The sequence below is a fragment of the Drosophila subpulchrella genome, chromosome X (genome assembly GCF_014743375.2).
Source record: "Drosophila subpulchrella strain 33 F10 #4 breed RU33 chromosome X, RU_Dsub_v1.1 Primary Assembly, whole genome shotgun sequence".
Lineage (NCBI taxonomy): Eukaryota > Metazoa > Arthropoda > Insecta > Diptera > Drosophilidae > Drosophila > Drosophila subpulchrella.
The window spans coordinates 8,118,678-8,139,824 of record NC_050613.1 but is presented as its reverse complement, the minus strand read 5'-3'; the positions used below and the strand labels follow the sequence as shown (position 1 = coordinate 8,139,824).

The 21,147-nt window shown below is 40.4% G+C and overlaps 2 protein-coding genes across 7 annotated transcripts; one reads left to right on the top strand and one right to left on the bottom strand.

The window, feature by feature from the left end:
* Positions 1 to 253: 253 nt before the first annotated feature.
* On the bottom strand, positions 254 to 3,336 carry LOC119557036 (dual specificity mitogen-activated protein kinase kinase 6). The gene is made up of 5 exons (XM_037869583.1): positions 2,943 to 3,336; positions 2,480 to 2,870; positions 2,264 to 2,396; positions 2,001 to 2,203; positions 254 to 1,072 (listed from the first exon to the last, which is right to left on the bottom strand). Exons 1-5 carry the CDS (start codon positions 2,996 to 2,998, stop codon positions 854 to 856), a joined length of 1,002 nt encoding a protein of 333 aa, XP_037725511.1. The 5' UTR covers positions 2,999 to 3,336; the 3' UTR covers positions 254 to 853.
* Positions 3,337 to 4,253: 917 nt separating this feature from the next.
* On the top strand, positions 4,254 to 19,192 carry LOC119556065 (dual specificity mitogen-activated protein kinase kinase hemipterous). Of its 6 annotated transcripts, none has more exons than XM_037867875.1 (10): positions 4,254 to 5,367; positions 9,113 to 9,600; positions 9,670 to 9,849; positions 10,332 to 10,552; positions 10,627 to 10,782; positions 13,298 to 13,812; positions 14,000 to 14,452; positions 16,297 to 16,860; positions 17,377 to 17,884; positions 18,069 to 19,192. In XM_037867875.1, exons 1-10 carry the CDS (start codon positions 4,929 to 4,931, stop codon positions 18,205 to 18,207), a joined length of 3,663 nt encoding a protein of 1,220 aa, XP_037723803.1. In that variant the 5' UTR covers positions 4,254 to 4,928; the 3' UTR covers positions 18,208 to 19,192. The 6 variants fall into 6 exon arrangements, 5 of the variants coding, with proteins under 5 accessions (XP_037723803.1, XP_037723804.1, XP_037723806.1 ...); XM_037867876.1 differs by having other exon boundaries at positions 4,255 to 5,367; positions 17,452 to 17,884; XR_005219952.1 differs by lacking the exons at positions 14,000 to 14,452; positions 16,297 to 16,860; positions 17,377 to 17,884; positions 18,069 to 19,192 and adding an exon at positions 11,792 to 12,106 and having other exon boundaries at positions 13,298 to 13,431.
* Positions 19,193 to 21,147: the final 1,955 nt, after the last annotated feature.

Here is a 21,147-nt window from a genome sequence, read left to right as displayed (position 1 = left end):
GTGAAGGTATCGATACAATATTCATTACGATATTTCACGTTGTAGGTATGGATTGCAGTCGGTGCATCGTTGCATTTGCAATTACTTGATATCGGACAAGTATATTTACATTTTACACTGCTAATATTATATTCGTTTTTTAGGTTTTCGATAAAACAAAATTGATTTCCATGATGGTTAAGTAAAATTATAGATTTAACAGCAATTCCCAATCGCAATTATACTTCAAACAATGTCATTCAAACTTCAACAATAAATAGCTATTTCACGTAATATATATTTGTTAAACAATTATAATTACCATTACACTTTCTGTTCGGCTATTTTGGTGTTCAAAAAGTTTACAATTTATCATTTAAGTTTAGTACGTTTTTACATTCATTGTTTGCTTGCTTCTGTTCTTGTTTTTCGTTGACTAAGCTATTATTTGTTTAAAAATATATATTAAAATGGTATTACTTTTTAAGACAGCAGCATCGCCAGCTGGGAGGCACGGTTCGGTTATCCATTTTTGAGCGTTGCAAGGCGAAGTTTCCATGTTGGATGTTGCATGTTGCAGGATTGCTAGTAACGGTTATGCTGCTGCAGCTGTTGCTTCGCACTTAAATTAATAATTATGCAGTTTCCATATTTGAATCTTTAGATTAGCTGATTGCTGTTGGTTTTCCTTGGATTTCCTTCATATATATTGGTTGGTTTTTTGCTGGCACGCAGACGGGGGGACACACACACTCAACATGTACGAAATGCATGCTAGAAGAAGACGGCGGCAATTTACATGGGCACGGGCACGGCTCAAGGGGGTTAAGGGGGAGCCATGGGTTAACCATTAACCAGCTACCCGGCCATTAACCTACTGCGCCGGCTGGTTGTCGGGCAGGTCCAGTATCCTGGCCACGAACTCGGAGATGTCCGTGTTGCGCTGCAGGTGGTCCACGATGAAGCTGTGCTTGAGCAGCTGCTCGTAGTTGGGCCGCGCCATGTACTCCTTCTGCAGGCTGACGGCGATGAAGTCCTCGAACTCCGGCGAGAAGGTTCCCGCCGGCAGACGCGGCGGGTCGTCCTCAACCACCTGGAAAATGACAAATCGAAAAATGACTTAAAACTCACTCAAAAGCGATGTAGATTTTATTTTAATTCCCAGACACAAGCCTATCTTAGTATATTGGAAAATGGTTCCACTTGTATAGTTATCATACCCCCTGAAAGATCCTACAAGAAACATTACTTAAAACGCACTGAAAATCTTTGAACTGGGTTATATTTTAATACCCACACAGATGCCTATCTCAGTAAAATCATTATAATAATAGATTAATAGATTTGATTTGTACTTAACAATTTTAATGAAGAAACTTGTACCTAACTCTACCTTTCCTTATAAATATAAATAATTTTTCTAATGTTCTTTATTTGAGAATAAATGGTTACACTTTTAATTAGTATTGCTAATAAGTAACTTGTGGCTCAGCGAAATAAGTTATGTAATGGTAGTTGGTTCCTAGCGTAATTATTTAAGAAATAAGCCAAAGTAGGCCATTTGTAAGTACATTAAGAAGCTTTTGATTTTAACAAGGATTCTTAAGTGTAAATAAAATATATTCTTCATCCATAAATGGATTCAAAAGTATTCCCTCCTATATAGCCTTACAAAGTAAGGTGTTTCGTAGGTTGGATATTAAGGATTTAAATGAAGAAACTTCTTTTAAGACCTAGGTTCATTTTCGTTTTATCGGGATAGACTCTAAAACTTCATTGATTAGAAATTAGATTAGAGATTTACAATCCAATTGTGGTAAAATCTTTAGTGAAATATGCGATAGCATTAAGACTCATTATTTGCCCTTGCAGAACCTGGGGTTTTTAACCACAAAATGACTAATTATACTTTTTTTATCAGCAGTGTATGCCCTTAACTAGGGCAGATTCAATGGAAGGTAGTATTAGGCCCTCCTAAAATACCTTATAGAGGTGTACATCCACCGATTTCCGGCACTCACCTGGCGCAGCTGCTCGAAGGGCGTTCGCCAATTGTCATAGGGATAGCGGCCGGTGGCCATTTCGATCATGCTGATGCCCAGCGACCAAACATCCGACCGGATGTCGTACTGCGCCGGATTGCCCTGGGGATCGATGCGTTCCGGGGCCATGTACGGCTTGCAGCCGGCATCGATGGTCTTGGCAATGGAGTCCACGAGGTAGCCTGCAAGTAGGGTCAAGTTTAGGGGAATGTAGAACATGGCGAAGCAATTGCAATGCCCACCTGAGATGCCAAAGTCACAGATCTTGACCTGGCCGGCCCGATTGATCAGTATGTTCGAGGGCTTGACGTCCCGATGGATGACTTTCAGCTGGGCGTGCAGATAGTGCAGCGCACTGACCACGCTCATGGCAATCTGTGAAGTAAACGTGTAACAGTAGTATAGTAGTGGCGATTCCCAGATAAGATTAGGCCCCGCCCCCATCCTCCCCAGCTGACCTTGCCCAGCACGCTCTCCTCCATGCGCAGATCATGGCGGAAGACCTTCGGATAGAACTTGTCCAGACTGGTGCTCATCACCTCCATGCAGATCCAGACGTCGCCCTCGCGATACATCGCCCCATAGAAGTGGACCGTATAGGGGCAATCGCTGGACCTCATCGATATGTCCAGATCCATTACAAGGCGGTGCTGTTCGCGAATATTAACGGTCATGGGTATGCGTTTTACGGCGAGGACCGTATCGGTTTGCCGGTGTCGCATCTTCTCCACGATGCCATAGGCCCCTCGGCCCAGATCGCAGATCTTCTCCAGGCTATCCGCATCGATGTCGAAGGTCTGATCGCCAATCTGGATGGTGGCCCGCGAGTCCAGATTGCGTGGCGGCACTCTGGAAGGGATTAGGGTAGGTAAGTGCCCAAGTACTAGGTCATTCTGGCGGGTACTTTGCCCATAAACTTACATGGCTGGCTCCGGCTCCTTGAGAATGTTGAAGGACAGTCGCGGACGTCGGGACATCTTGGCAATATATCCTATATCCTATACCATATATATGTGGGTCCACCTCCTCGACGTTTCTCCGGCGTTCTCCTCGCGGACTCTTCGATTAGGCTAAGTTCTGCAAGATCTGGCGGATCGGATGCGGCTATTTTTATCGCATTTGGTCGGATCGATGCAGGATCTGGAATCGGGTTCGGATGTGGCTGAAGATGGGATCGTCTGGCTGCGGCTGTTGCCCGGTATTTGCCAGCCAACCTTTTGCTTTCGCCTTTGCTTTCCTGTCCGCACTTTTCGCACTGTTTGCCGATCGCCTTTTTCGCTTCTCGTTTTTCTCGCTTTTCCACTAGCGCTGGCCCACAGTCGATGGCCCTATCGATAGTTTTGTCATCGAACGCGGAGATAGTATGGCAATAGCAAGAAATCGAGAAGCGTTTATATTTCACCAACTAATTAATAAGGAGTAATATATATTTTGAATGTATTTTTAATTAATTTTATTAATAAATTCGAGAGCAAAATCTTAAATACCGATGGGTACTTCGAGCCGGTACCTATGATATCGATAGTTTTCATCTATCGGAAGCTTTGCTGCCAATATTTTAATTTGTTTAATTTGGTTTTATCAAAGATAATTAATCATATGCCGCTCTCAAATAATCTTTCTTTTATTGCTTTTTATTTTTAAGAAATCACTATTTATTGTAATTTAGTTTTTTTTAAAAATGATGTTTTCTCCTTAAATGGGTTTAAGATAGAAAGCATTATAGAAGCAAGTCCACAGCCTTGCTTGGACTTTTAAAACATATTTGTAATAATGAAAAAGCACCTACTTTTGGTATATCATGTTATCATTTAATTTAAAATATTAAAATTGCATATAATATACCTTGATACATACCCTACCTTATTTTCGGAATAAATGTAAATCAAATGTAATTTATTGTTGTTCCGAAGAGCTACAACATTTTTTTATCTACCCATCTAGGTACAATTATTTTTCCCTAGTTAAATAGTTTTTAAGACATATACACTACGATAGTTGGGCACATTGCCTACATTTATTTAGCAAATAAGAGCTTGCTTGGACTTAACAAGCTCAATTGGGAAACTAATCTTGTACATTTGGTCCAATTTCCGTAAATGTTCAGTACCTATGTGCCATGGTTTCATTCCTGGCTAAAACCCCAGCCCGTCTCTAGATGTGGTATTTTCTCGGTATTTTCACCACATTCCCTGGCATTTTCTAGTGCATTTGCAAGAGCAGGTCGCACAGTTGGCGCTGCGGTCACACTGTTTGGATTTGTACACGCGATTTGGCAGCAAAATCGTACAAAACCGAGTGTTAGAATTGTGCCAGTGGTACCGCCGCCCGCGGTCGCAAAACGAAACGATCGCCAGAGGCCAAGGAAACACGCCCTCGAAAGAAAAACAGCCGTGCAAATATCCTCCAAAGGAGGAAAAAAATCGCAAGTTGTTGTTGCCGTTTGCTGCTGAAAAAGAAAGAGAGAGAGCGAGCGGGAGAGGGCGCTGCGCGTGTGTGTGTGTCTGTGTGTGTGTGTGCGAGGGTGTCTCTCTCTAACGCACAGTGACTGTGTTTTCCTTTTTCCCAATTTTGTTTTTGTGGCCGCCAAACGAAAAAATAAAAACAATAAAAGTCCAGAGATCCGTTATTTGTGCAAGTGTGAAAGTTCAGCAGCGAGTGTGTGTGCGTGTGTGCCGCCAAACAACAACAAAAACCGCGCACAACAAAACAATTCACACACACGCACCCTCCCCCGCCAGCGAGCGAGAGTGTGTGTGTGAGAGAGAGAACGAGGGAGAGAGAGAAAAATCGAAGAAGTGCTGGCCAAAAAAAAAAGCAAAGAAGAAAAACACAAAAATACCAAAACCAATAATACAAATAAATAACAAGCGAAAAATTGGTAAATCCAAGGATAAATCCAGGAATATGTCCACCATTGAGTTCGAGACGATCGGCAGTCGCCTGCAATCCCTGGAGGAGAAGCTGCAGGAGCAGAATAGGTCCCACGGCAATATCGTCCTTTCCGGTGCGCGCGGCTCAGGCGTTTCCGGTTCCGTTTCCGTTTCGTCTGCCCGCGTTCCGCCCCTGGCCACATCCGCATCCGCATCCGCCGCCCACGCACCGCCCTTGGGCCTTGGTTCCGGTTCCGGTGCCGGGATTAGCATAGCCCAGCGGCCAGCACCTCCAGTTCCTCATGCGACGCCCAACGCCACCGCCTCGTCCTCATCCGCATCCGCATTCGCATCCGCCTCTGCATCCGCATCTGCCTCATCCGCATCCGGAGTTTCGTCGACGGGCGCCTTCGGCGGAACGTATACCCCGCCCACAACCAGAGTGCCGCGAACCACGCCCTCACTGCCCATGCGTAAGTCCGCAGTCTAGATCCTATCTAGAATATCACCTGCTAGATTATATAGGAGTGTATCTACAAGAACTATCTAAAAAAAACGGGTAGAATACGCAGAAAGGGTTGTCTTTAAGACAACATAAGTCCTTAATATTCACACATCCCAAATTTCAGGGGAATAACTTCAAAGGGTTAATCCAAATGTTAGGGGGAGAACTTCAAAGGGTTACTTATTGGACCTTCTTTCAAACCATATCTAAAATATGTTTAGGAACAAATAAATCCCTTATACTTACATATCCCAAATTCAAGTCCTCAGTCTGGATCTTAACTAGAATATGACGTAGAAAGGTTTGTCTTTAAGACATGGGAACAGCTCTAGGCGTAAATAAGTCCTTAATATTCACACACTCCAAATTTCAGGGAAATAACTTCAAAGGGTTATTCCAAATGTTAAAGGGAGAACTACAAAGGGTTACTTATTGGACCTTCTTTCAAATCATATATAAAATATGTTTAGGAACAAATAAATCCCTTATACTTACATATCATAAATTTAAGGGGAATACCCAATTGTTATATATTGGGTACAACCCAAACTTTGGGGAAATAAAAAGAAAGGCTTACTTATGAAATCCAAATCCTATCTAAATTAGCTCTAGACCCAAAAAAACCAAAAATTATTTATTTAAAGATGTTTTTCAAAAAGTCCTTCCAAATCTTATCTTAATTATAAAGCTCATAAAAATTCTTGATACCCAATACATACCAAATTGCAGACTTCATTTAAAATTTCTCCTTCGAAATATATTGTAGAATAAATCTATTGCCAAATGAATTTTTGATATTTACACATTTTAATACCCTTTTACATTTTTGTATTACACTTGATTGTAACGATAAGTCCAATCTCTACAGATAATTAATAATTTAAACGCGCCAAAAATCTGTTTAATAGTAATTTATTTTTTTTAATAAGGATAACCTTTTGCTCGTAATGTTATCCTAATCCTAATGTTACGATATTTGCATAGTCACGAGCTCTTCGAGTTCAGTCAATTCGTTGAATGATATAAATTCGCCCTTCCCTAATCATTTTCCCAATTTCGATAATAATTCCTAGAAAGATCAATAACTTTACTTTCAACTTTGGACAGGTGAAATCTTTATTAAGCCTGCTTGACACATGCAGATTTGGTGCTAATATCTTGGCCGCAACTGTTGGCATTGCGTTTAGTGGCAATAAAAGAGGGCCGAGAAAAGTCGTGATCCCCAAAAATGGTCGCAAAAAATCTATATATACGCCGTAACGCCAACCGCAAGCCACAAAACCATCTTTTGTCCGCTTTTGTGTAAATATTTTGTTAATAAATTGTCATTGCCCAATAAGCAGCGAGTGTGTGTGTTCAAGTTGTGATAAGGGAAGTGCTCGTTTCTTGGCTTTTGCCATCGCCTTTGAGTATTTGAATTCCGCCAACAAAGGGCAACCGCTATCGATTCCCGACTGCATAACAGCTGCTCATAATCCCCCATTCCGGCCCCTCGGCACGGCCCATCAACCCCGTAGCCCACCCGCTTTTCCACCTTTTCCACTTTTTCCGATTGCATAGATAAGACTGAAAAGGCAGGCGGGCCGGGCCAAGTGCGAAAACCAAAAAAAAAAAAGCGAACCCAACTTGTTTTCGGCCTTTTGTCGGGCCCAAAAAATCAACAGTGGAATGAACAGCTGTGCACCGCGACAATTTTCGACCCGATTAGATTAACAATTCCTGGTATATACAATGCTTTCCGTGAACTCTAAAAAATGTTTAATGGGTTTTTGAATGATCGAATACACTTCTAGTCGATTAGATTAGTTTTTATAGTTTCCATGAATTTTAAGAGTTCCGAAACGGAACACCAAAGTTATAAAAGTGTAATAATTTTTTGAATAGATCCATAAATTCTATCATTTTAAATATTACACCGAATTTCCGAAATTGTTTAGTTCCACTTGGGCTTTCTAATAATTAGGCATTATCAGGCAAATATTTTTAAATTGGTAGTTCCAACATTTTGTTGGGTCCTTGAATAAAAGAACCCATAAACCAATTAAGATTATATGTATTGATTTGGGCCTCACTTGATAAGATTGATAGTTTAATTTTAAAAAACATTTAAAATTACATTCGATGCATATAAATATTCGGATCAAATACGAGTATTGCCATTCTTAGAAGATTACAAATACAACATACAAAGATTTTCATTTACTAACTTTTTTAATAATAATAAAATCAACTTGAAATATTCTGCCTTCTTAAAAACGCTTCTCATCCAAAACAAAAACCACAAAAAATAAATAACATATTTAGTTCTATGTTAAAATATATATGTATGTTTTAATGATATACTTCCCGACAAATCTAGTATACCCTTTTACTCTACGAGTATAAGTACCAGAGATTCTAAAAAAACATATTTTTCAAAAAACTTTCAAGAAAATGTTTATAATTACAATGTTGAAAATAGAATTGTTTAAAATATTTGTACAGAAATATTAAGGACATGGTAAATCCTGCTAATATTTTGACCTCAAGTGTGTGTGGTCCACCCACCATCGCCCTTTCTCTTTTCCCTCCCTTTTATCCATACATTTATGTCTCGTTTTGAATATTTTTCTTATTGGATTTTCATCAAGTGTTTTTTTTATATTTATTTACTCACTTTTTTGCATGTGTGCGACTCTCTTTTCCATCTCTCCCTCTCTCTTATTGGTTATTTTTTGGCATTTCCGGAGTAATGTCTTGATATGCCCGTTATTGTTTTTGTTAGTATTTTTTGGGTCTCACATTTCCTCTCCTCCGCGTCTGCAACCTCCCCCTACCCACATTCATCGGCCATTCCGCCGTGTCTCCTCTTTCGCATGTTTACAAATAGCGTTATTTTTTATGACTTGCTGTTGTTGTAGTTGCTAATTGTTGATTTGAATTGCTGCCAGAGAAAAAACTTCGCCAACAAAAACAAATTCGTTCTCATTCGCTCTTCCTCTTGACGCACACACACACATACGCACGTACAATGGTACAGTGGGCAAAAATCGTATTTTAATTGCAGTCTCATTGTAAATCAATTACAATTGATATAAATACAATATTTTGATCACTTAAAGGTTAAATCCTTTATTTTTGTAAATTATTCCCAGTGAGAATAAAATGAATGGGTCCCAGAAAGTATGCTAAGGAAAAAATGTGCCTTTATTTTTAAAGTTGAATAAAGTACATTTATTTGTGATATCAGAAGTCCTTGCTATAATATACTTAAAAAATGATAACTTAATATGAAATTTATAAACACAAAAACCTTGATCCAATTTCCACTGCACTATTTGACTAATTATTCATTAAGTTCAATTTAATAAAAACACTATAATGGTTTAGTTTTCATAGTTTTGGTGGATCATATTATATTTAACATTGTCTAAGTATGTCATTATTTCCCATTTTCTTAAGTTATAGAATCTTGGGGTAATAAATAAAAAAATTACCTGTATTTTAGCGAAGTATGAGACTGGAACTAGTTCGACTTATAGGGAATCCCAGTTATATGACTGTAATATCGATTAAAAATCGTTTAACATAATATCAAATGATAAAGTTTTAGCTTCACCTGAGCAATTTGATTGTAATATACTATATTAATATGCTGCAAGTATATACTAAAATATAACTATACTTTTATTCCAACGATACTTATACCCTGATGTTTTCCTTATCCGTTACAGTCTCAAGCGGACCCGGTGGCGGAATCAACCGGATGCGACCGGTGATACTTCCGCTGCCCACGCCGCCGCATCTTCCGGTTTCGGAAACGGACAAGAAACTGAAGATCATCATGGAGCAGACCGGCAAGCTGAACATCAACGGACGGCAGTATCCGACGGACATCAATGACCTCAAGCACCTGGGCGATCTGGGCAACGGGACCAGCGGCAACGTGGTGAAGATGATGCACCTGTCCAGCAACATGGTCATTGCCGTAAAGCAGATGCGACGCACTGGCAACGCCGAGGAGAACAAGCGCATCCTGATGGATCTGGACGTGGTGCTCAAGTCGCACGATTGCAAGTACATCGTAAAGTGCCTCGGGTGTTTCGTTCGCGATCCGGATGTGTGGATCTGCATGGAGCTGATGTCCATGTGCTTCGACAAGCTGCTCAAGCTCTCCAAGAAGCCGGTGCCGGAACAGATCCTTGGCAAGGTCACAGTGGCGGTAAGTCATCGAAGAAAGAGTACCATTTCCAGAGAACCAACTAAATCCATTTCCTCTTGTATCCCTCAGACGGTCAACGCTTTGTCCTATTTGAAGGACAAGCACGGAGTCATCCATCGCGATGTGAAGCCATCGAACATTCTGATCGACGAGCGTGGCAACATAAAGCTCTGTGATTTCGGGATCAGCGGTCGCCTGGTGGACTCCAAGGCCAACACACGATCCGCCGGCTGTGCAGCTTATATGGCGGTAGGTTTATCTCTAGGATCAGAACCTAACCACTCTATGGTTTGCTGGAAATTAAATGGGCTATATTTACTATACTATCATTAAATACAATGTTGTAAAATATCATTTGTCTAAATATTTTGTATATATATTTATGAATCAGATTTTTGTTTTCTAAATCAACAAACCCTTAACCTTTTTGTTTTGCAGAGCAAAGCTTACAACTCATTAAATTTCTTAGAAAAAATGTATATGCCCGTGTAGATTAATTGATAAATGTAATGACTTATGTATGTTGTTTTTAAAATAACGAACGGAGCAGGTATTGCGATAGGCGAACAGTTTGCCAAGCAAGCAAAATACTCTTACTAAGCGTAAACTCAGCATTTAATTGTGATTGTATTTTTTTTACTATAAAAATGTTTCAGTTTTATTTCCCAAGCAAGTTGTAAAATATTTAAATCATATTATTAAAATAATCAAAATGCTATTGTGTTTTGCAGCCGGAGCGCATCGACCCCAAGAAACCAAAGTACGACATTCGCGCCGATGTGTGGTCACTGGGCATAACGCTGGTGGAGCTGGCCACCGCGCGATCCCCGTACGAAGGATGCAACACGGACTTCGAGGTGCTCACCAAGGTGCTGGACTCGGAGCCGCCGTGTTTGCCCTACGGCGAAGGCTTCAACTTTACCCAGCAGTTCCGCGACTTTGTCATCAAGTGGTGGGTGATATTTTCGGGTTACCTACGATATTTGCATAGGAAACCATTTAATAAGGAACCTTTTTCGCCTGCAGCCTCACAAAGAACCATCAGGACCGACCCAAGTATCCGGAGCTACTGGCCCAGCCCTTCATTCGGACCTACGAAATAGCCAAAGTAGATGTGCCCAATTGGTTTCAGAGCATCAAGGACAACCGTCTGCGTGCCAACGGCGATTCCACGCTCCAGAGGTGAGCCCATCCGGTGATCTGCGCCAGATCCTCCAGCATTATTCCCACGACCCGTCCGCTATTCCCGGCTGATGGCGATGTGTTGTGCCTGTTGTGGATGTGTGTGAATAGTGGGTGTGTCCGATGATAGTGCGGAGCGCTTTGTGTTTCCCCTTCTTTCCGTTTCCATTTTCCATTTTCCGTTCTCTGTTCTCTGCTTAACGCGCTTCTCGAGTTCAACAGGTAGGAGAGGAACAAAAATTGCTGGAAAGCTCCAAGTCTTGAACACCTAACCGTAGGATGGGTTTCCCAAACACACGTTTACGCTAGCCAACTAACTAAAACTGCTTGTTCCCATTTTTATTTCCTTTTCGTATTTTGTTTGACTCCTGATCTACGCCTATTTGTAATTTTCTTTGGCAAAGCTAATTAACCTAATAATTTTACACTTAGCTTCTACTTTTCTATCCTTTCCTTTGGCATGTTTCGCTTTTTTGTTTTATTTTAAACACATAAAAAAGCTAATAAACAAAAAACGTAACAAAAAAGTAATATTTTTGGAAAATAGCTAGCATTCTTATTAGATTCTGATTTGATGTCCTAGAAGACATGCTCTTTCTAAAGAGGTTGCATACCACCTCTATAAGATTACACTTATAAAAGATTTTTTTGGATAAACAGTAACACATTTATTATAACTAATAATGTATTAGAAAAAATGTTAATGTTTTTGGAACCCGAAATAGATAAATTGGTATTTTCGCGAATTCTTTGGAAAGTGCATGTTGACCTTGGCCCTTTAGTAGTCTGCTATCCACGCAACTATCTGTCAATCTTCTAGCAGCCCTGAACCCACCTAGATCCTTTACTTAGTGCAATAAGGAGAAAGCAGAAGTGTATTATGAAATAATTATAAACATTTTATATATTTTTTCTCCTTTTTTGCGTTCAATTGACATTTTTTATTTGAGTGTGTGTGTGCGATGTTTTTATTTTCTTTTTTCATCTTTTTTATTACCATTTTTTGTAGGTTACCTAATTCCTAATACCATTTCTTAAACAATAATGACAAACAATGAAAGAAAACCAATAAAAAACATAATCTAACAAAAGTAAAAGCAAACGAAAATGAAGAAGACAAACTATAAACGAAAACCAAACATTAAAACCTATCGACATAAACCTAAAACAAAACAAAAGCATTCAAGTAAAACTTGCAACCATCAACTCTATATACAGATATATAAACCTAAATATATATTTACCTATATATAATGATAATGCCAACCAAACATAACTACTCAAAAATACTATAAAAACTCCTCCCAAATAAAAGTAAAATTCAGTAAGTACGACGAGTTTATTATTCTTATTATTAGCCATCTAATTATGTTTTTATACGTTAAGTGTAACCCGTAAACAATCGTTGTAAACACGCCACACGCTCTGCTAACTTTAATTTAATGTTTTTAGCCATTGACTTTTGCTGATTTCTTGGTTTCGGTTTATTGTTGCATGCTCTCGTCTTTAAGCTTGGCTTTGGCACTGGTTCTTGTATTTATTTAATTTATGCTTTGTTTATTTACCCATCTAGAAATGCTCATACTCGAGAAAAGGTAATTTGACACTGATAATTTATTATGCTTATCGATTTTTAAGTTCACTTCATTTTGTTGTCTCGCTGAACATTATCATTTTTCATTTGTACAACGCATTTGTGTGTTTTTTCTGCTGGATTTTAGTTCCCCTTACCAAAAAGCTAGCTAGCTATTGTACAAAATACTTAAAAGCCAGGACTATGTTTTTAGAATCCGTATTAGTTAATTTGTATATTTTAATGTGATATAATATATTTTAAAAATTGCTTAGAGTTCCGTTATCTAGGGGTATTTAAATCTTAAACGTTGAAAAAGTATATGGGGTGTCATTCATTTTCTCTATGAAATTGTTTGTTAATTAGCTTCTATTTTATTTAAACCCAAGATTTTGTATTAAAAATTGACAAGGGAATTTTTGTAGATTTGTTTTTCGTGGGCGTTATCTTATATTTAAAATGATTTTGATTTAGGGAAACGGTTTTAGGATAGACAACCTTTACTTCTCTGCAGCCATCTTTCGCTTTCGCTCCTTCTGTGACCTTTAACCGTGTTTTCCACCTGTCGCTTACACACAAGAACACACAACATACACCCAAAACACATTCATCAAATTGTAAATACAAAAAACACACTCACTACACATTACACATTCCAAATGCGATCACAGCTCATCTAAATGTTTTAGATATGTTGCCATTGCGCTGTCAATCTGTGTACATATACCCTATAAACCCTCCAGTTTCCGGATACTCCTGTCACTCCCGCAATATCCCAAACATACACCCTCTTACCAGCCCAAAAAAAAAAAGAGAAAAAAACCCCTCCCCACACACAACCCTATCTTCTGCCACTGGCGTACATTTGAGTGTGCTCTCATTACTGGTCTTATAGATAACAAGAAATCACAAATCCTAATCGATTCAATCATTAATTTGCAGGGCAACGGCGACTGGCGGTGGAGCCGGTTCTGGTTCCGGATCGCTAGCAGAATCAGGATCCGCAGGTGGAGCTATAAAATATGGTAGGGCGGCGCCGTATGCGGCGCAGAGTTCCACGAATCCGCAGAAGACAATAAAACCCACTCAGATACCGAGTTACCAGCAGCAACAGTCGCAGTATTTCATGCAATCAGCCACACAACTACCTCAAACAATAACAACAACCACAACAACACCAACGGCAACGACAAACTGTTTCGGCGGAAGCGGAAGTGGCAATGGCAGTGGCAGCGGAAACGGAAGCGGTAGAGGAAATGGCAGCGGGAGCGGAAATGGTAGCGGCAGCAGCAGCAGCGCCAGTCCTCTATCGCCGCCCAGCGGAGGCGTCGGCGATCTCAACCGGCTGTATCGCAAATCGCCGTTCATGCAGCGGAAACTTAGCAACGGATCCCATCATTCGCACCTCAAATGCAACGATGAGAGTCCCAAAAAGGAGTCCATGTTCAGTAGCATCGGTGGGTTTGGATCTATATGTTTATGTATAAGAGATCAAGCACTATAATGCCTTGTATTAGTTATGATACCTCATTATTTTGATGTTTTCATTCAAAGAAAATACATTGTATTGTAATAAATTCTCTATAACTCGTTAGTTTAAGATTATTCAAGATTCTCCTTACCAATCGACTTCTTCTCTTGCAGGCCAATCGATTCTACGCAATCTGACAACATCGCCCTTCAGCCAAAAGAAACACAATTCAGCAGCAGCGACTGCATTGACAATACCACTGCCGCACAACAACCAAACATTATACACGGATGCTGCAACAGCGACTGCAAAAACACCGCCAAATGTTGCAGCTGCAGCGCCCACGACAACGCCAACAGCCACGCCCACTTGGCGCCTGCCAGCGGAAAATACCCAAGCCTACGACAGCTGTGATAGTAGTAGTAATGCGACCACGACCTTGAACCTGGGCCTCTCCTCCCCCTCGCCCTCGCTGCCGCGCAAGCAGTTCCTCACAGAATCGCCGACCCTGCAGCTCGCCAGTCAGCAACAGCAGCAGCAGCAACAACAGCAGCAGCAACAACAGCAGCAGCAGCTGCAGCAGCAGCAACAGCAGCGATTGCAGCCGGGCAATCAGAGCCCCATAGGTAAATCTCTAAAAGTATTAGAATTTATACAAATTATTTCCCAAGTTTGAGTCTTAAGATATCAATATTGTATTTACACATCGCTCATTTATTAAAAGAGCGTCTTAATTGTGTAATAATCTATATTGTGTCAAAAATGTATCATCTTTAGTACACAGAGCGTGAGAAATGTAAAAGGTTAATCGCTTTCCTGCAAGACGTATGATGGTTTGCTACTTTTTAATAGAAATCATTTTAAAATAATCGAAACTGCTTGAAAAAATTATTTATCTTCATAATTCATTACGGAATTATTTAAAATATGGTTTCTTATATCCAGTAACTAAATGCTCTTTTCATTTGATCATATTCTTTTATACTCTGTGGTATAGCACAGATTTCAGAATTTCGAATGAAATTTTCTTTTGATCAAAAAACTATTAAGAAAATAATTTGAAACAGCGATGTTTTTGATCATATTATCTGGGATATAGAACTTTAAGATTTCCTAATTTCGTTATTTTTTAATATAAAAATCGGAAGACTATCATATTTCATTATATGTTGGACTTTTGACTTACATTTAATTTCAAATTCAGTTCCGAATTTCATGTCTAGTCCCAAAATGTATAAATATAAAAAACAATAGGAAATTAGTTCATTTTTTTTATTAATCCCTTGCCAACCGCTGACGTTTAGGGGGCTTCCGTGGGGGATAGTTCGAATTTGAATAACCGAAAATTCAGAAGAAACGTGCCAAATTCACCACTCTCCGCATAGGCAGCAACTCAAACACTTCCAACTCGGCAGCTTCCAACCCAAAATTCAGATGGCACAATTGTGGGGTTAAAGTCGATTCGCAGACTCCAAAACATGAATTTTACATGCCCATTTCTCATCAAGTGCTCAAAGTCCTCGGCAGGGACATAGGTCACCATCTCACAGTTCTCAACATTTCTAAAGACTACTTTCCGCGCGTATTCTTCACCGTAAGGTTTTAAAGCGGTATGCTTGGCCAGGTACCATTTATTCACACTCAAACCCGGGTTTTGATTTTGAATTATCTCAAAGGTCCGCTTTAGATCTCCTTTATCCATCAACGGGATTACGAATGATATGGCCTTAAGTTCGATGTAACGAACAGGTTCTTCCGAATCACTGGCGTTGAGCGGTTCCATTGGCACGAGATGATCAGAAAATTTTTAACCAAAATATATTTGTGTAGAAAAATGTTATCGAAATAAAAGTTAGAAAAATACTCTTGAAAATTTGTCAATTTAAACACACAAAAGTATAATAGTACTAGTCTGTACGGATGCTTTTGTTAGAATGAGTCTGAAAAGTTCACAGCCTAGGCAAATGGGGAAACGCTGAAGTCACAGCATACTTTTTACAAAACTTTTGGAAATGTACGACACTTGGGAATTTGAATTAGACTTGGGGTATAATGTTGTTTCTCTGGATTCTCGCATCCATACATTCAGAGCAGGAGTCTTACGTATTAAGAAACCGCTTTCCAATGAGAAACACTTTCCCGAATTTGATAGTCTAGGGACCTAAAAAATGCTACAGAAAACTAGAGGAGACCGATTTCAGAATATCGAATTTTATTATATTCATTTTAATTGGAAAAACTGTTTTTTCAGCTGCAAGGGTATAAAATTTCGGATTGCCAAAGCTAGCTTCCTTTCTTGTTTTTAATAAAGTTCATAGGCAGCTATGAATAAATATTCGGAATTAATAAAATGTAGCATAATACATATAAGAATTTAGTGAAAGTGAGTCGGTGTTTTCATATATATATTTTTTATTGACTTAGTTGTTGCCTAAACCTTAGTAACACATTTGTTTGCTTATTTTTGCAGTGCTGCAGCGCTTCTACCACCAGCAAAACCAGCTGCGCGAGAAGGAGGCGGCGGAGCGGTATCAGCAGCAGCGCCAGCCGCCGCCCGTCGGAATGACCAGCACGAATCCGTTTCACAGCAACTATGTGCCGCCGCCGCCATCGACGCACTCCACCTCTAGTCAGTCCTCCACGCAGTCGACGTGTTCGCAAATCGCCGTCAATCCCCCCGCCAGCCTATCGCCATCGCCTGGCTCTGGAAATGGTACCATAGCGGGATTGGGCATCGGATCGGGATCGGGACCGGGGTCAGGTTCAGGAGCAGCTGGTCACTTTGGAGCGGGAGGCAGTGGCGAGCAGTTGCAGTACCAGCCGCTGCCCGTGGCCGCCGAGGCAACGGTGGTGACAAGTCCCACGCTCCTGCCCAGATCCCCCGAGCAGCAGTCGGATTACGGAGGAGGCAGCTCCATGGTGGCCAGCAAGCTGAGCAAGCTGTACGCACGCCGGCAGCTTTTGGGCCAGAGCTCGAGCAGCGGGGCGAGCAGCAGCAGCCTGGACGGATGCTCCCGGGAGCAGCATGATGCAGGTGAGCCATCCACCAATTGAGCGATTACACCTAATATATTCAGAAATAAAATCACCAATGCATTTCGAAAAGTTTTCTATCTACTAAAAATATATTACCTACTACGTTAAATCATTGCTTCAAATACTTTTTTTTAGTTTAAATAGTTACTTCTACTTTCTTATTAAAACAATCACCTTCTCTACCTTTTTCTAATGTTACAAATGGCAATGGTTTTCAACATGATTGTGTCTATTAAATATAAATCTTTTAAACCACTTCTCTATTTAAAGGTCTATTTTATTTCTGAGTCTATCGTCGCTCTTTTGATTTCGCTTTGCACACTGTTGAGTTGCGCTTGTATTTATACATTTTCCATTTCCGTTTCGTTTCATTCTATCTTCGTTTTCCGCACACCGCACACCAAAAACCGAACTCTGCACCACTGCACTGCATTACCACGCAACCGAATCACGTACCACCACCCATCATCACTCAAATCATCCAACGAAAAACCAACAACCAACCACCGATCAGGCTGGTTCAACACGTTCGCCGGCGCCATGAAGCGACAGTTTGCCACCTATGTTAAAACCCAATTGAATTCCACAGCCACGTCCCCGGTGGCGGCCAGCATGGATCGGGATCGGGATCGGGATCAGGAGCCAGGGCATCCGCAACCGCCGGCCTACAGGAGCATCGTGAACAACGGCAGCGGTGGCAAGTCCTACTACTATCGCACCTTGTCGGCGGCCAGCAGCAGTAGCAACACCAGCCAGAGCACCTCGCCGACGACGGAACCGCTGCCTGGTGGAGGCACCAGTAGCTTTCTGCGCCGCTACGCTAGCAGCGGCCCGGGAATGGGCTGTGGGGGTGGCAGCATCAGCACACCGCCCAGTCCGCACATCCTGGCCGGATTGGATCGAAGGCACCGGAGTCCGGATCCGCCGCCGCGTTACAATCGCGGACAGTCGCCGTTGTTGCTGCGCAAGAATCTGCTGGAGTTGAGTGGCCAGCCGCCCGGCTCACCGCTTCTGCACCGAAGGTGGGTTTTTAGGTGGCCAATAGAGCCGGGATAACTAAGTAATCGTGGCCATTGTATCGAGTAAACGCAATGCTAGAACTAGAACTTTTAGCAACCGTTTTGACTTAGATGTTCTGGTCTTTAGGGCTCATGTCTTCCTGCTCTAACTGATGTGTTAACCTTGTGCTCTCCCTCTCACTTTCAGATACGTTTCGGCGTCGCCCCCACTACCGCCGCCGCGTCGAGGATCTGAGAGCGTGCCGGGATCGCCGCAGCACTTTCGTACCCGCATCCATTACACACCCGAGCCCCAGAGACGCATCTACCGCACGATAGATCAATGAGTAGCGCTGCAAATCATGGTCATGTGATGCTGGTACGGCTTCGACGACGATGCCGCCGGTGCTGCTGTCAACGACGACGATCCGGAGGGGGAGGTGCTACTGGAGCCCATCTCCCTGCCCGTCTCGTCGGCAGCCGGCGACACGCTGTCGATGCCGGCGTATGCAGATGGCCTGGGCGCCAGGTTGCCCGGTGTTAACCGGGGTATGGGCAGTCGTCGGACGTGTTCGGCCAGCGGATCGTATGCCAGCTTGTATGCGGACAGGGACGAATGGCCAGGATCAGGATCAGGATCATCCGGTACCGCGGGAACATCGACGACCAGAGCTGAATACCCGTGGATGTGATTGATGACAAACGAAAGTGTTCAAAATTCTTATACGTTTAAGTGCTTGAGCCTCAGCGATTCATCTGCATAAGCATTGGCTAAACAATTAGTTTCGCTGCGCAGCTCCAGTTGTACATAGACATATATATGTGAAGGGATCTATATAAACACATCCAATAATAGTGCAATAGTTGAAAGCAATTCTGTTCGCCCAACACCCAACACCCGCCACCTCCCCCCTGTATCCAAATCTATTCTCTCGTATATACATATATATCTCTTTATCCGTGTCTGTATCTCCTTCAATGGCAACTCTGTAATCAAAAGTTTACACTTTACACAACCTAAATTATTTAATCGTAGCTCTAAAAAACCAACAAAATAGCTAAATCGATATGGCGTAAATCCAACAAAATGTATAAGAAATTGAAATGATTTGTAGCTTTGTATATAGAGAGGAGGCGAAGTGCAAGAAGTCGTTGCATTTGCTGTTTGCAATTTGTTTTAGTTTATACATTTCATTAAACATTAACTTGTGTGCTGAGTGGAAGGGAAACCAACAACAACCACATACAACATTAACAATGGAATTATTGTACTGATTATTATAATTGTTTAATTTATTATGTAAGCGGCAACAAGCAACAATTTAAATTCAATTTTCGTTTTGTTTTTTATATTTGAAAAGGGTGGAAAAGATTGGTTCTTTTTTGAGGCCATGTCAATGATGGTATATTAGCTATGATAAGATGAAAATTCTGGAGATGAAATCCCACTCAGATATACGGAAAATTTGGAATTGCTTATTAATTTCATGGGTCAAAAGCGGGTCAAGATTATCATATTGAAATTAAAAGTAAAGGAATTATTATGATATTTTGAAAAATTTTCAAATAGTTTCAGGAGCTGTATCCGAAAATCCGAAACCATATTTTGATTTCTTCTAGTTCCTAGCTTCCACCCAAATTTTGTAAGTTAAAAAACAAAAGCAAAACAATAAATCAATATACCGAAACAAGAGAACTGTGTTTTAATTTGATTTCAGGTTATTGAAGAGATCAATGGATCAAGTCTTCTTCAAAAAGAGAAAAATTTAATAAAAATAATAAAAACCAACTCTTCATTTTGCAATTACCCACCACTATGACAATAGAAAATTCAACATTTTTTTAAATTTTTATTTTATTTTTCCTGTTATGCTTGGCTCTGGCAATTACAACATTTATTTAGCTTTATTCCGCATTCAATTGAGTTTTGTTTTTCAATTAAACAAATGTTTTTTTTTGGGTTTTTATGTGTTTTTGTGAATATTGTAGATATCGTCAGCTCAAAAGGAGTTACGGCTTTACATTGAGTGGTAATTTTCCATGGGTTTCCCGCCTGTTTTCTATCTGCTATCAAAAGTGAGTCCGATTCGCACCACTTTGCACCACTCTGCCTGCCGGTGGTTGGGTGGGTTAATTACGGCAGAGGGGCGGTGCTGATCGGAACGAACATATAGAAACAGCGCTTATTGTTTATTTTCGGTATATCGGATATCTGCGGTAAATACATTTATATTAATCAGATAAGTACACTCAGTTCAAACAGTATATTTGAGTCGATAGAGCGACAGTAAAAATACAGCTATGTTTTATGCCCATTTGAACAAAAAAAAAAAAACGTACAACTTTTGTATAACTCACACTGAATTGAATGGCCCTCGGCCTTCTCCGTTTCAAAATACTTCTAAGAGTTTCCATTTATGTATGTTTTTGTCACAATATCCGTCATCATATCAGACCCCAAAATGTATTCCTGTTACTATTTTCCAAAACGGTTGTCTTAGTTTAGCTGGTTTTCTTTTGTTAACATTAATAGTTATTCGGTTTTTGCACATTGAAAGCGTTTAATTATTGGTTTCATTTTGCCTTTCTTAGGGATTTTTCTTTGGGGCTTTAGTATTTTAATTGCTTACACTTATGCTTACATATTTAGAACCTGTCAGACACTTGATAAACTTGGTTGTACAGTTAGATATTGAATATTGTTATATATGCGTCTTTGAACATTTAAGTGAAACCCTTTTGGAAATGCTGCCGTTTACATTTAGTTTTCTTGTTGCACCAGATTTTGTTTTATTATGTTGTCTAAAAGTTGGGCTTTTCTCACTTGAGAACGAGATTGGCAACTGAAGAATTCGCGTGGGGCAAGAGTTTTGACCCCATGTAAAGTATAAAATGAAATGGGGGTATAGGAAAGTAAAAGTAAAGCTAAGAACCTACTCCTAGAGAAGTGGCTTTGGAAATACAAAATTTAGATAGTGCAGGACTGACTGATTTCCTAGGGGATCAATAACACCAATTTGTCTATAGGTTTTGTATTTTTTCTTTGTTTTCTATTTCAGGTTACACTTTGGAATTCTTAGGATCTTTTGTATTTTTTCTTTGTTTTCTATTTCAGGTTACACTTTGGAATTCTTAGGATCTTTTATTTGCGTGTTTTTCATTGGTAATATTGTGTTTTTAGTTTCTTGGGCTTTTATAGCCTTAAGTTGAATGTCTGTTCAGGTTTTCTGGGGGTTGTCGGCTTCAATATATCGGAAGTAACTCCTTTTTGGTTGGTTTTCTTCGTC